The 14,737-nt window shown below is 47.3% G+C and overlaps 1 protein-coding gene across 3 annotated transcripts in view; it reads left to right on the forward strand.

Moving 5' to 3' along the window:
- PGLYRP2 (peptidoglycan recognition protein 2) overlaps positions 1–14,566 on the forward strand; it is a 16,751-nt gene extending 2,185 nt beyond the window's left edge. The window contains exons 1-5 of one of the 3 annotated variants that reach the window (XM_077920963.1): positions 498–666; positions 5,015–5,124; positions 5,939–6,831; positions 8,892–9,102; positions 12,272–12,462. In XM_077920963.1, coding sequence (XP_077777089.1) covers positions 5,064–5,124; positions 5,939–6,831; positions 8,892–9,102; positions 12,272–12,327 — 1,221 coding nt within the window. In that variant the 5' untranslated portion in view covers positions 498–666; positions 5,015–5,063 and the 3' untranslated portion in view covers positions 12,328–12,462. Of the gene's footprint in view, positions 1–497; positions 667–5,014; positions 5,125–5,938; positions 6,836–8,891; positions 9,103–12,271 lie in introns of those variants that run through there. The other 2 variants (XM_028712425.2, XM_077920962.1) reach the window with 2 other exon arrangements.
- Positions 14,567–14,737: the final 171 nt, after the last annotated feature.

Here is a 14,737-nt window from a genome sequence, read left to right on the forward strand (position 1 = left end):
CGGTTTGTGAACTATTTTTGGAAGCCGAACGTATGGATTTCCGCAGCTCCCGATTGGCTGCAGGAGTTGCGCTTTGGTTTCCGAACGTTTTGGAAGTCAAATGGACTTCCGTAATGGATTCCGTTCAACTTCCAAGGTACAACTGTAATGTGCTTTCTCCCCATCCTCTGCACATGGTTGACACTTTCATCAGCAAACACAGAACATTTTCTTCTTCTCCACTGACTGAATCCCCAAGGCATAATTTCTGCCACTTTGGAGATGCTGAGGAAATGAAACCCTTACCCTGCTGCCTCGGTTTCCCCACCCCCAGATACCAAAGGGTTGCGTGCCTTCATGTGTTGCCCTACTTTGTTTAGGTTCCTTGTGTCAATAATGTGCCTCCCAGCAGAACACTGCCAAATCCCTGCTTGGAGAGCTTAGGGGATCTCCCTCAGCAGGTCAACAAGGTCAGAGCGCTGGGAATTCCTCCAAGCAGAGGGGTTGGGTAGCTCACCCACGTTGACAGAGCAGGTTTGCTAGCGGTGCAGAAACGGCAGCCTGTCGCATCTGTCACGAACGTGGGGAAATCGCTTGGGTAAGGCTGGCCGGCTGTCGGGAATGGTATAAGATCCCTGAGCCCAGGTAGCTGGCAGCATTACCACACCTGTTCGCTGCATGAGGAAGGTAAGCATCCATTTTCCAATTAGATAGCATAGGGGAATGGCTCTTGCGGGCTTTGGTGATGGGATTGCACAGAGAGCACTGTGCATAGTGGTGCCCTCTTCATCTTTCTCCTCCCCTAAAAGAGGACAGGCTATTCTCCCCAGGGCTACTGCACTCACCACGAGTTCAGTCCTAAATGATTTTGTAAACTCCCTATTTTCTGGTTCTAAGTCTCCTCTGCATCTCACCCTTGTTGTTTAGTCGTTTAGTCTCAGTATGCCCTGAGATTTTCGGATAAGCGGCAATTGATTGATTGATTGATTGATTGATTGATTAGATTTCAGAGGAGCCTCTGAGAACCTTCACATGAACTGAAAACGACAGCCCCAAGGAACTGTCCAAGTCCCTCAACTTCCCATTACATCTCCACCCCCGCTGTAAAAAAGTTATCAAATGGGAATAAATATGAGATAATTAAAATAAAACATGTAATATTATCACTCAAAACCTATCTGTTGGTTCTGCTGCATAAGCATAGATGTGCCTTTAAAAACATTTTGTTGTTCTTTAGTCGTTTAGTCGTGTCCGACTTTTCTTGACCCCATGGACCAGAGCACGCCAGGCACTCCTGTCTTCCACTGCCTCCCGCAGTTTGGTCAAACTCATGTTAGTAGCCTTGTGAACACTGTCCAACCATCTCGTCCTCTGTCGTCCCCTTCTCCTTGTGCCCTCCATCTTTCCCAACATCAGGGTGTTTTCTAGAGAGTCTTCTCTTCTCATGAGGTGGCCAAAGTCTTGGAGCCTCAGCTTCAGGATCTGTCCTTCCAGTGAGCACTCAGGGCTGGTTTCCTTAAGAATGGATAGGTTGGATCTTCTTACAGTCCATGGGACTCTCAAGAGTCTCCTCCAGCACCATAATTCAAAAGCATCAATTCTTTGGCAATCAGCCTTCTTTATGGTCCAACTCTCGCTTCCATACATCACTACTGGGGAAACCATAGCTTTAACTATATGGACCTTTGTCGGCAAGGTGATGTCTCTGCTTTTTAAGATGCTGTCTAGGTTTGTCATTGCTGTATCTCACCCTAGCTGTGCCAAAACTGTTGTGATTCCAGGGATTTTATGCCCTTGAGTGAAATGGCTGCGGAGAGGAGAATCCCTGTAGGAGGAGTTTTCCAGGGCAGCACTGAATAGCTTTTCTCTGTTGTGTTTAGGAAGCTGAAATGTAGAATGACAAAATTCTTCCTTTTACAAATAGAAAACCCATAGGGGCTACTGTGGTGGAAAGGAAGCTATGCTGAAATGCTGCTTCCTAACCTCTGGAAACCCTACAAAGACATGACTAATTCCACTGCTATAGAAGCCTGCCGGGTGCTGTAATAAGCAGAGAAATGCTGCAGTTACTTGCCCAAAGGAATGTTATTTCTGGATTCAACTGACAAGAACAAGGATGAGAGGGATCAGGAATATACGAGTAATCTGGATAGGGAGACAGGTTTTACTAAAGAAGTGAGGAAAGTGGAATTCTGGTTTCCAAACTTACAGAAGAAAGAAGGCTTCAGTGTTTGTCACCTGTGTTCTATCATCATGAGGACTACAATCCTGAAATAGCAACTGGATTCTGCATCAGAGGCCATTTGCTGCAGATTCTGAGATATACACCCTTGCCCGTGCCATGGCTTTCATCAGAAGGGGCACATTTTTTTTTGGTGATGTTCTAAGCTTTGATCTAACCACACTATCTTTGCTGAATTTTGGGGTGGGTGGGTAGGAGGAATAATGGCCAAGCCCCTCTTGCAAAGGGAGGAGGAAAATGAAGTTGTTGTGCAATGAGCAAGTTGTTAATAATTGTTTATATTCTGCTGGGAGAGGCCCAGAGTGTCTGGGAAAACCCAGCCAGATGGGTAGGGAATTAATAATAATAATTAATTAAAAAAAATTAGTGGGTTGTGATACCTAGGTCCAGATTAAGATGTGTAGGATGAAGGACAGAAGTGTCGTTTTTTGCGCTTGTCTAGCTTCTGCAAATAAAAGCCAGTCTGGGAGTGGGAACATTACCTGGCAGAAGCAGGTATCTGGAAGGACACTTGGTACAACATTAAGACTACATATCCTTCCAAGAAAAGAGGGATTCTTCCCATCAGGAAGGAATCACCCCATCCTAAAAATGATTTAGCAGCAAGTCTGAACACACACACACACACACACACACACACACACACACACACACTGCCCACTTCCCTTGGTGAGGAAACAGCTGGTCTCCCACCCTGTTCAATCCTAGCTAAATCATTTGATTTCACCAGATACGGTACATGCCTTTCCAAGAATAAACAAAGTTCTCTGTTATCTATCTGAGGGGTTATTTTGTAACTCTGTGAACTTTCCTCCCTCATAACCCGAGTGGGTATGCTTGTTTGCCTCCTTGAATGTGCAGAAGGCAGCATGACTCATGCCAAGGGCTGAGTCAAACAGTTGCTGGGCATGCAGCAACTACTTCGCTCCTGCACAAACCAGCTCCTTTTCTGCAGGCTGCTGGTTTCGAGCAACAAAATTACGGTAGGTACCTGTCTCACTTCACACTGATTTTTAAGTCGTTTGCAGTGCTGTCATCAAAAACTCTTAATTCAAAGCCATTGGTGGCGCCTGCAAGAGACTAGCTGGTTGTAGGCAGAGTTGACACATGTCTACGCACAATTTTCAATCAGTTTTCTAGTGGCTATGATTGCACCCAGTTGGCCCAATTAATTAAAAAATGTCAAGTTCCACTCACTGTGTCTTTCTCCTCCAAAGAAAGAGAGAAAGAATTTAGGCTGGACTGCCTATCCAGCTGCTGCTTCTTCTATTAATTAACTAATTGATTAAATTTATATTCTGGAATCAGTAAGGGTCTGGTAGAAGGGCTCCTTCTTCCATGTGTTTCCGTCAAGTTTGTTTCAGGGTTGATCTGCACATTCCCTGCATCTTCAGACTATAGGCAATTCATCATAGCTGCAATACTGGGTGCCTCAGGGGTGCAGGTGGCGCTGTGGTCTAAACCACTGAGCCTCTTGGGCTTGCCGATCAGGTTGGCGGTTTGAATCCCCGTGACGGGGTGAGCTCCCGTTGCTCTATCCCAGCTCTTGCCAACCTAGCAGTTCAAAAGCATGCCAGCATGAGTAGATAAATAGGCACCACTGCAGCAGGAAGGTAAATGGCTTTCCATGCACTCTGGTTTCCATCATGGTGTTCTGTTGCGCCAGAAGCGGTTTAGTCCTGCTGGCCACATGACCCGGAAAGCTGTCTGTGGACAAACACTGGCTCCCTTGGTCTGAAAGCAAGATGAGCGCTGCAACTCCATAGTCGCCTTTGACTGGACATAACTGTCCAGGGGTCCTTTACCTTTACCTTTTACTGGGTGCCTGTTTGCTGCTGTTCAGCAAGCCCAGCAAGGTCCAAACTGACAGATCCCTGAACAAAAATATGCTCCGTTGCATGTTCTGAGCAAGCCAAGCTGATGTAATACTTGCACCACAATCCTAACTGCATCTACGTGGAAGTAAGTCCCCCTGAGGGATGATAGGGCTTACTCCCAGGTAAGTGGGGCTAGTCCCTAGACCTGTATGCACTTATCTGGGAGTGAGGCCTGTTTAACTCAATGGGATTCTTTTCTGGGCAGACATGTATATGATTGCGGTGGTAACTCAAATGCAGTGTTACATCTGGAGAAAGTTTGGATGTGTATGTCACTGAGGAGTAATAAGAGAAAAAAATATGTGTTGGTCAGCTGCATTCATGGACAGCTGTTGTTGCAAGGCACTTTTCAAGGAAAAGTCAAACACATGGTGCATTGCACTAATCTAATCCGGAAGTCACCAAGGTTATGTGTGACCTCATAGCAAGATCTTTCATATCCAGGAAAGAACGCTGTCTGTCACAGCTGCCTCCTGAATACCCTGAACAAAAGCCAGGTTCAAAAATAAGCTATGCACTTGACCGTTCTTTCACTAATAAAATACAATGGAAAGTTTTTTTAACAGTTTCAAGAACATTCTGCACACGTGTGTATCTCTGGACAGCTTTCTAGGTATTTGCAGATCAATTGCAGCAGAACAGGGTACCAAAAAAATCAGAACTTGTGGAACATCAGCATTTGCTTTGCAACACCATTCGAGGGTCCTTAAAAAGCCACTTTCTACAGAGCTTCTCAAGTGAAGAGGTGAAATTTGAATGTTCTGAAGACAGGCTTTGCCATTCAGGATGATGGGGGGGGGGGTATGAGCTGGGGATGTTGTGAACCACTGCCTTTCCTCATTGGCTCCAGCTCACATTCAGCAGTCCAGCCCCTTGACATTTATTTGTTTCTCCCCTCCACGCCTCATTGCTTCAGGTGCCAGCTGGCTCCACAATCAAAGGCAGCACTTCACCCAGCAGACGAGATGTTGCTACCATGGCTGAGCCTCATACCTGTGCTTTTCTGTGTCTCCGCGGACAGTACAGGTAAGACTCAACCAATATGCACCCAGCGCTGCGCCAGCTCTGTTCTCCCAAAGCCTCTGGGGTGAGAAACAAATGAGTTTGAGAAGGACAGAAGGGAATGGGCAGGGGCCTGAATTCTGTTTGAAATCACAGGTGTCCAGGGAATCCGCTTCTAGCCCTGCCGCAAAACTTCCACTATTCCTGCATGCTTTTGCCGGATGAATAACCAGAAAGCCTCGTGAGCGCTATTCATTTCTGTTTTAATTCTCTCTCTTCACAAAGGGCATGTTCTGATAGACCTAATATGAGTCAGCCAATATGGGTACCAACAGCTGACTTGCATTAGCTGAGCAGCGTGTTAATTTTACAGTCCTGGCATCGGTTGCTAAAGGGCAGCCCAGTTCATTCAGGTGTAGACTACAATCCTGTACCTTACCTGGTGGTTGCCTGATTTTCCTCTGTGCTGGCGCAGCCCTTGCCACCAACACCTCCAGGCGGGTGGGCACAGAGCCTGTGCACCAGCCCAGCCCTTGCCACCAGAGCCAAGCCGGGCTGCACTGTGCCATCTGCCTGCCTGTGGAGGGAGGAGACCAGCCGTCAACACAGCCCTTGACGAGTGAATGCCCCCAATGCTGGCTGAGCAGCCATTCAGTGAGAGACCCCCTTGCCTGGGGGCACCTGGTTTGCGCCCCCTGAAAATTGTGTGCCCGTGGCTATGCCTCCCTGACCCCATGCCACTTTCCCCACAGAAACCTACTCTTTAACTTCTGCTTTCTTCTGTCCCACTGTCTGCTTGCTTGCTCCAATTGTGATATTTCAATCCTGCCCTTTCCAGATTATTCGACATTGCACATGGACTCTGTGACTGGAGTTTTGGAAGACTTTGAATCTCAGCTGAGAGGGACCCCAGACCAGACTGTGACAGAGCTTTTCCGGGAGCTGGAGTGTTGCGAGGGCGAGCTCTGCCAGCTTCTCCTCGGCCCGGTGACTTCGGCGCCCTCAGACGTGTCTTATTTGAGTGAGCAGCAGAGCATTTTCCTCAAAAACCTGGTGAACCACGAGGTTGACGCCTCCTTGGTAGAACATGGGGTGGTCTTGACTCCTGATGGGACTACAGTTTCGCTCAGTCCCCTTCTTGCTGGGATAGCTGCAGGGCTCCAGAGGAGCCATAAGGAGACTCTGCATGCCACACCTTTGATCGCCAACTCCACCAATAGTTCTGTGGTAGAGCTACCCCTTACTCTGGAGCCCCTCTTCGCCACAACAATCGCCATGGACCTCGGCAAAGCCTTTCTCCTCTTTCACACCAACCGAAGCCAGGTGGCCCTGGGACCAGACGGCTGCTGGGACAGCATCTCTGCACCTCAAAAATTCACCTTGATGGGGGCTCCCTCGACTCTTCCAGATGCTTTTATCAATGGTGCAATGGATGGCCTCATTCTTGGTACTTACTTGGCAGAGAAAGCAGATCCACCATCCAACCTCAGTGTCCTGCTGAAGGATTATTATGGTGGAGAGGGCCTAGGAGGTGAAAGTCCAATGCAGAGCAACTTCCGACGAAAGAACTTTGCAGCTCTGGTGAGCGAGGAAAAGCTGAGGATGCAAGTAGAGGATTCTCTCCTCCTGCTCCGGAGGCTGAATGAAAGCAACCCCTTGTTTGATGGCCTCACAAATGAAGAACTGAGATCTGTCGCAAACCAGGCTGTAGAAGAATTCACGGCTTTGTATGTAGGTATGGATCACATGTGGAAAACCATATCTCCAGAACGGATTTATTCCTGTCTCCTGTGTACTTAGGTTGGAGAACTACACTGGCAAAATTCAGAGAAGGGCACATTTTGAAGGATGGGTGCGCTTTAGTTCTCAGATTGTTTCGAAAAGGGCAATACATTCAGCTGTAAATGCACACTGAATCAAATCCCCTCCCACATCCCTTGTTAGAGGTCCTTAAATGTAAATATACTTCTCCCTACTAGTTCTCTGTTTGTCTCCTACCCTATTCCATCCTAAACAAGAGATCCTCTTACTACATAAATGGGATATTGCCCACATGTACGTCTTTTCAAAGCCCACGTGGTTCATTTATTTAACATAATCACATCCCACTTTCCTGCTAAGACGTTTGGGGCAAATTACACAGACTCTCATTTTGTGGAGGGGAAGGGGAAGAGTAGAGGACATGGATCTCACTGCAGACCTAGGAAAAAAAGAAGTTGGAAGGACCCCCCCCCCCACTCGCATTTCTTCCACCCCCCTGCATTTCTGCAGAGCACACCTTCATCGCTTGCCTCCCATGACCCCTCCCCACCCCCTTGCCTCTCCTAATGGCTGGCCAGCCTGCCTCCTCCCAGATGCCCTTGTTCAGATGTGCTCAGAAATGGTGCCGAAAAGGAGGAAGGCACCAACTTGCACAAAATATTGTGTGTGTGTCCCCCTAAATATTTTATTGGAGGGGCAAAGGGACCAGGGCCCCATAGAGTTGGTGCCTATGACATTAGCAATGTAGACCAGGGGTCAGCAAGGTTTACCTCGCCTGGGCCGGTTCACTCCAGCAGAGATCCCTCCATGGGCCGGATTGCAGTTGCGCCCACAATTTCCGACGTCTGCGCATGTGCAGACATGATTTCTGGCACCGCGGAAGTGAGTTCCCGCACCACGCTGCGTCGGTTTAGCGCAGCGCACAGGCAGTGGCGTAGCGTGGGTTGTCAGCACCCGGGGCAAGGAAAGTAATTTGCGCCCCCTAACCCGTGGATTTGCGCCCCCTAACCTGTGGATTTGCCCTAACCCCAGATGTTGCACCTGGTGCGGCCGGCCCCCCCTGCACCCCCCACGCTACGCCACTGCGCGCAGGGACTCACTGAGCGGGCAGCTCGGTTCGGGGATGGCTCATGGGCCAGTTAAACAACCCTCGTGGGCTGCTTGTGGCCCATGGGCCTTCGGTTGCCTACCCCTGATGTAGACTGTACATGAATGCATACCTCTCAAGCATTCCGATTTGAGTGGAACCTCCTGGAATTATCGAAGCCGTCCTTGATTCTGGCTGGATCCTGGGATGTCCCCGTTTGGGGTCCATTGCTCTAGCACGAGTCAGCTGGCTCCCGTAAGAGCTTGGGACCAATTCCGATCACTAGGATTTTGGAGGGTATGTTAATGTGAAATGTAACCGGGTAGGGGGAACCATATGAGCCTGGTTTATCCTGATGCACAAGGATAGTTGAGAGTGAAATCACATAATAGCTCTAAGCACATGGAGAGCTGGTTGTCTGTGATATGGCTCTAGGATGCAGGTGGCGCTGTGGTCTAAACCACGGAGCCTCTTGGGCTTGCTGATCAGAAGGTCGGCGGTTTGAATCCCTGTGACGGGGTGAGCTCCCGTTGCTCTGTCCCAGCTCCTGTCAACCTAGCAGTTCGAAAGCACGCCAGCGCAAGTAGATAAATAGGTACCGCTGTGACAGGAAGGTAAAAGGCATTTCCGTGCGCTCTGGTTTCCGTCACGGTGTTCTGTTGCGCCAGAAGCGGTTTAGTCATGCTGGCCACATGACCCAACAAGCTGTCTATGGACAAATGCTGGCTCCCTCAGCCTGAAAGCGAAATGAGGTCCGCAACCCCATAGTCGCCTTTGACTGGACTGATCCATCCAGGAGTCCTTTATCTACCTTTACCTAGGAGCTGTGCCTCAAATAACACCTTTGTCCTACAATTTGCCCCTCCACCAAGCAGACATGCTGGCTGAACTGCTTTCTAACTGCATGACCTACTTTATCAGCCGTGTTCTTCTCCCCTCACAGAGTGTCCTGCAATCATCCCACGGTGCATGTGGGGTGCCCGACCCTACAGAGGAACACCTGCGCAGCTTCAGTTGCCCCTGGGCTTTGTATACATCCACCACACTAGCACCCCTGCAAAGCCATGCCGAAGCTTCCCATCGTGTGCAGCGGATATGCGCTCGATGCAGAGATTCCACCAGGATTTCCGTGGCTGGGATGACATTGGCTACAGGTAAGCACAGTCCTATTGTAATACACAGCTAGGAATGGACAGATCTGTCACCTGTTAAGAGTTGTTTTCATAGGTTTTTCATTCCATTTCTGAATTAATGTGCATTAAAAAATCCAAAACAATGCTTTCTAAACCCTATCTAAGTGTGCATTTTCTCTCACTGTGCATATCTAAAGGCAGATTCCAATCAACTCAACCTGCGAAATAACTGTCTTGCAACCTTTGAAGAAGTGCAGTTTCTGGTGGATAACTTAGTTCTCATTTGTGTGTTAGGATGGATCTAAACAGAGGTCTAAACCACAGAGCCTAGGGGTTGCTGATCAGGTCAGTGGTTCGAATCCCCGCGACGGGGTGAGCTCCTATTGTTCGGTCCCAGCTCCTGGCCACTTAGCAGTTCGAAAGCACGTCAAAGTGCATGTAGATAAATAGGTACCGCTCCAGCGGGAAGGTAAACGGCGTTTCTGTGCACTGTTCTGGTTTGCCAGAAGCGGCTTAGTCATACTGGCCACATGACCCGGAAGCTGTCTGCGGACAAATGCCTGCTCCCTCAGCCTATAGAGCGAGATGAGCTCGCAACCCCAGAGTCGTCCGCAATTGGATCTAACGGTCAGAGATACCTTTAAACACAGGAAAGTAACGCTATAAATAAGCCAGAAATTACATCGTTTTAACAAAAGAAAAAAATCTCTATGGCGTTTTAAAATTTCCTTCTCTCTGGCGCCATCTTGTGTTGCATGTTTATAGTGCATTCAAATCGCTATTTCTTTGCTAATGTAGGTGAGTCCTTATTCCACCCAGGGCATATCAAGGCCATTTAATTAATAAGTATGGGTGAATATCAAATTCCTCAAGCATCCCTATGTTTGATGCACCGTAGGCTCAGAGAAGATTTCCCAGTGCAGAATCCTGCGAAAGGCGAATTCAGTTCTGGAAGTTGGGGTGAAATTGCAGTTAGAGGTCCTTCTCATCCAAACCGATGCCATTCTTGGATAAAAATAAATAAATGAGGTCTAGTTCTCTGTGTTTCAGGTACACCACTTAACTTCAGACTGCTGGTGGGGGCTCATTTACTGGTAAATAAATAACTAAAAACCCTGCACAAAGAAAGCTAGCATCATATGGGAAAGCCAGTCTAGAACCTATTTCCAGACTTCTAATTTGTGGATATTTTTGCATGGTTGTTGAGCATTCCATCATGCCAGGTGCCTTCTCAACTATGGCCTGAAGTGAAACCTTCCAAACAAAAGTTTATTACTACACCAAGAACTATGAAATTCCCAGATCAAGGAAAGGATCATAATCTAGTCCAGCTTCTGATCCCAAAAGCTTAATTTCACTCCTTTTGACACTGGAGTATAAGACTAGAGTTCACGGAAAAGGTGGGCTTTTTTTCATCTGGAACTCACCGGAACTCAGTTCCAGCACTTCTCAGGTAGGAGACATTGTCATTACAGTGGTACCTCAGGTTACATACACTTCAGGTTGCATACGCTTCAGGTTACAGACTCTGCTAACCCAGAAATATTACCTCGGGTTAAGAACTTTGCTTCAGGATGAGAACAGAAATCGTGCTCTGGCGGCACGGCGGCAGCAGGAGGCCCCATTAGCCAAAGTGGTGCTTTAGGTTAAGAACAGTTTCAGGTTAAGAACGGACCTCCGGTACTTAACCCGAGGTACCACTGTATAAGAGAATGAGGGAGGTGTTCAGGATGAGTTCCTGCACCTCTTTTTCTAGAAAAAATAGCACTGTGGAACTGGATGAATAGCCCACCTTTCAACTGGAAAACGAGATTGCAGACTGGTTTTTGCTCTCATGTATGCAAAGCTGTGGGCAGCGTTCAAGTAGCACATCCTGTCCGCACAAACATTTCTGCTTCTGCTATGGGACTTTCCTGCTGCTGCCCTTGACATGTGCCCCAGACCCTCCCCAAATCTGATCCAGAGCATTGCGAAAGCCCCAGACACATATTTAGGGGACATGCAGGGGTAGGAGAGGGAGTGACTGTTCCATTGTGCAAATGGAAATCCTTAAACCTGTAATGATAATGATAAGTTTTTATATGCTATCCATCTGACTGGGTTGCCCCTGCCGCTCTGGGTGGCTTCCAACAAATTAAACACATTAAGCACAGTAAAACATGATGATAGTCATTGTTTGGATGGGGGGCTTTTATCCATTTCCGCAGTCACACAATCAATCAGTCACAAAAACAAATCAACCGGAAAAGCCTCAAAAGCAAAAACACAAAATAAATAGCTGGGCATGTTTAGCCTGGAGAAGAGGAGGTTAAGGGGTGATATGATAGCCATGTTCAAATATATAAAAGGATGTCATATAGAGGAGGGAGAAAGGTTGTTTTCTGCTGCTCCAGAGAAGCGGACACGGAGCAATGGATCCAAACTACAAGAAAGAAGATTCCACCTAAACATTAGGAAGAACTTCCTGACAGTAAGAGCTGTTCGACAGTGGAATTTGCTGCCAAGGAGTGTGGTGGAGTCTCCTTCTTTGGAGGTCTTTAAGCAGAAGCTTGACAACCATATGTCAGGAGTGCTCTGATGGTGTTTCCTGCTTGGCAGGGGGTTGGACTCAATGGCCCTTGTGGTCTCTTCCAACTCTATGATTCTATAGCAAAAACAAAAGCGCCAAACTTAATCCATTCCAGAAGTCCATTTAGCTTCCAAAATGTTCAAAAACCAAGGTGCAGCTTCTGATTGGTGCAGGTGCCCCGGAAACAAAAGTTGACAGCTGCATTGGTCATTCGGCTTCCGAAAATCGTTCGAAAACTGGAACACTTACTTCCGGGTTTTCGGTGTTTGAGAACCAAGGTACCACAGTATATATATACAGTCATACCTCGGGTTAAATGAGCATTTTCAAGTTACGCTCCACAGCAACCGGGAAGTAATGGAGCGTGTTACTTCTGGGTTTCACTGCTTGCGCATGCGCAGACGCTCAAAATGACTTCACACGCGTGCGCGGAAGCGGAAAAACGCGACCCACGCATGCGCAAATGCACAGTCGCATCTTACATTCTATTCAGGATGCGAATGGGGCTCCAGAACGGATCCCGTTCGCATCCAGAGGTACCACTGTATAGAGAGAGAGAATGACAGCAAGGCTGAGCTCCTTGGTAAGACAATACTTACCGTATTTTCTATCCTTGCACAGCTATGTTGCCGGAGGTGATGGATACATCTACCAGGGGAGAGGCTGGCACTGGGTAGGAGCGCACACACGGAGCTACAACACCAAAGGCTACGGCATCAGCTTCATCGGGGACTACATGGAGGCACTGCCAGATGCCCACAGCATGGAACTGGTGAAGAACAATTTCATAAAGTGTGCCGTGAGGGGCTCCAAGCTGCAAGCCAACTACACCATCCATGGGCACCGCCAGATGGGGAAAACCCTATGCCCGGGAGACAGACTTTTCAAAGAGATTCAAACCTGGAAAGGTTTCGCAGAGAGGTGCTTTACAGACAAGGGTGTTCGTCGCTGCATCTGACGTAGAGCTTCCTGATGTTGCTTCCTGATGTGAGAGTCTTCAAGAACCCATCATCCCGCAGACTGGGGGAAGAGTGCCGTCAGTGCCCAAGTCCAACACCAGGGGGCGGCTGTTCAACACCTGCAAGGAAGCCAGGGCTGAATTCAAAATCCTTAAGCAAAATAAATGATGGCAGTCATACATACAATACTTTGATTTGAAAATTTGGGGACTGCAAATATAAGATCCATGGGACTATGGTGGGGGCAGTGGTGTGGAAGAAAGGGACTGAAAATAATGAAGGAATGCAGCTGGAGGTGAACTAGAGAAATCTGTCCAAGAATTACACAGCCAGCCCACTGTGTGCCTCTGCCCCTGTATGCAAGGGCAAAGATACAGAATAGAGATACAGAGCCACTGAAAAAAGGCACTTTCATGTGCAAATTTTGTGTTTTCCCTGATGATAACAAAATGCCGTCCCAAATCAGAGCAGGGCAATACCATGCTATATCCAAACGCAGATTTGGGGGGGGGGGTGAGACCCTGCAACTATGACATCCAATGAAAGGGAAGAGGTGGGAGAGGATGCCAGATTTTGGCATCGCCCAGGGTGCCACTGAAATTTGAGCTCTGCCACAGCTATTTCATCAGCCCTGGACCTGAAAGCCATGGGGGGGAGATTGCACCATTCACATCTAGCTACATGTAAGATGACCGTTGTTATAAAAAGAATATGTTTAATTCCCTTATGGGGTATCTAGAGCCCGTATAGAGTCCCTCATGAGATTTCGATCGGTCGGAGAAAATAAGAGGCCAATTGTTAATTGAAAGCAAAGCAGCTAGTAAGCCTGATCTTTATTAAAGGAAATAAACTGTTGCAACAGGGTCCCCACTCACCACATGCAGGAGGGAGAACCATGAACAATGGTGCACAAGACCCTATAAAGACTTTTGAAATTGCCCACCCTGTAGCCCAAGACCAACCCCCAAAACATCATACATACATCACAGAAGGAGGTGGTCTCTGACAGAAATTTGAGAGTGTTGCTTCTCTCCCCTCTGCCAGGATACCTGATAATGCCTTATCTGATTACCTTTTCTGGGTAGCCTGGCCATTCCTTTGAGATGATAGATATTGATAGTTTGCTCAGCTTAACAGATACGGTACTTGCCTGACTGTATTTGAAAAGAGAGGTATAAGCCCCTACAGTCCAAAGACAAGTGGAAAGCTTTTCCTATTGCCTTCCTCCTTGCAGAGAAATATTTGAGGTCAATTTGGGAGAGTCAAAATGGCTTCAGGATTGCTCTCCTGTACTATTTCAGAGACGTGGTTCATATACTTATGTATGTGTTTGCCTTGTACATTTATGAACATTTATTCTAATTTTGAGACCTTTGAATTCTTATAACACTGTGTCTACGTGGTTTCTTCATAGCTACCAAGTTAGCAACAGCAGCTGTAATAATTGTTCTCATATTAGCTTCTCTGGCCCATCTGCACTGGACATTTAACGCAGTATCATATCACATGAAGCAGTCATGGCTCCCCCCTCAAAAAGAAAAAAAATTCTGGGAACTATAGCTTGTTAAGGAAGCTGAGAGCTGTTAGGGGACCCCTTTTCCCCTCACAGAGCTACAGTTCCCAGAGTTCCCTGGGAAGAGTGATTGACTGCTAAGCCACTCCGTGTAGTTAAATCTATAATGTGGTTAGGGTCTCTGTGTGGCTCTGTCTAGATTATGAAAATCAACATTGCAAGTGCTTTCATGTCCAAAACAAAGTAAGACATCCTCATTCTATGTGATAAGCATGCATATTCTCCCACAGTGGACCACAGAAAAGGCATTGTCACCCCACAGAAGAAAATACCCCACAACAATACAGAGTTCTGCAGAAAAATGCGAACCTTTTCACCATTATTGAGGTCATGTGTTTAGCAGCTGTGTTTTTAAAACAAACAGCATACCGCTTTTGTAAAATATGACTGAATTGTCTAAATAGTTCAGTTGTCTGATCTTTGAGTGAAATGGGTTCTACTTCTTGGGAAAACATCAGCTTTCTGATGGACAAGGTGGGCAAAGATACCAAATTAAAAGCTGTCTTCTCAGGGATGCTGAAAGTTCTGTGTAGATCTTGGAAGGGCTGTCATATT

This window comes from Podarcis muralis, chromosome 17, assembly GCF_964188315.1.
Source record: "Podarcis muralis chromosome 17, rPodMur119.hap1.1, whole genome shotgun sequence".
Classification (NCBI taxonomy): Eukaryota; Metazoa; Chordata; class Lepidosauria; order Squamata; family Lacertidae; genus Podarcis; species Podarcis muralis.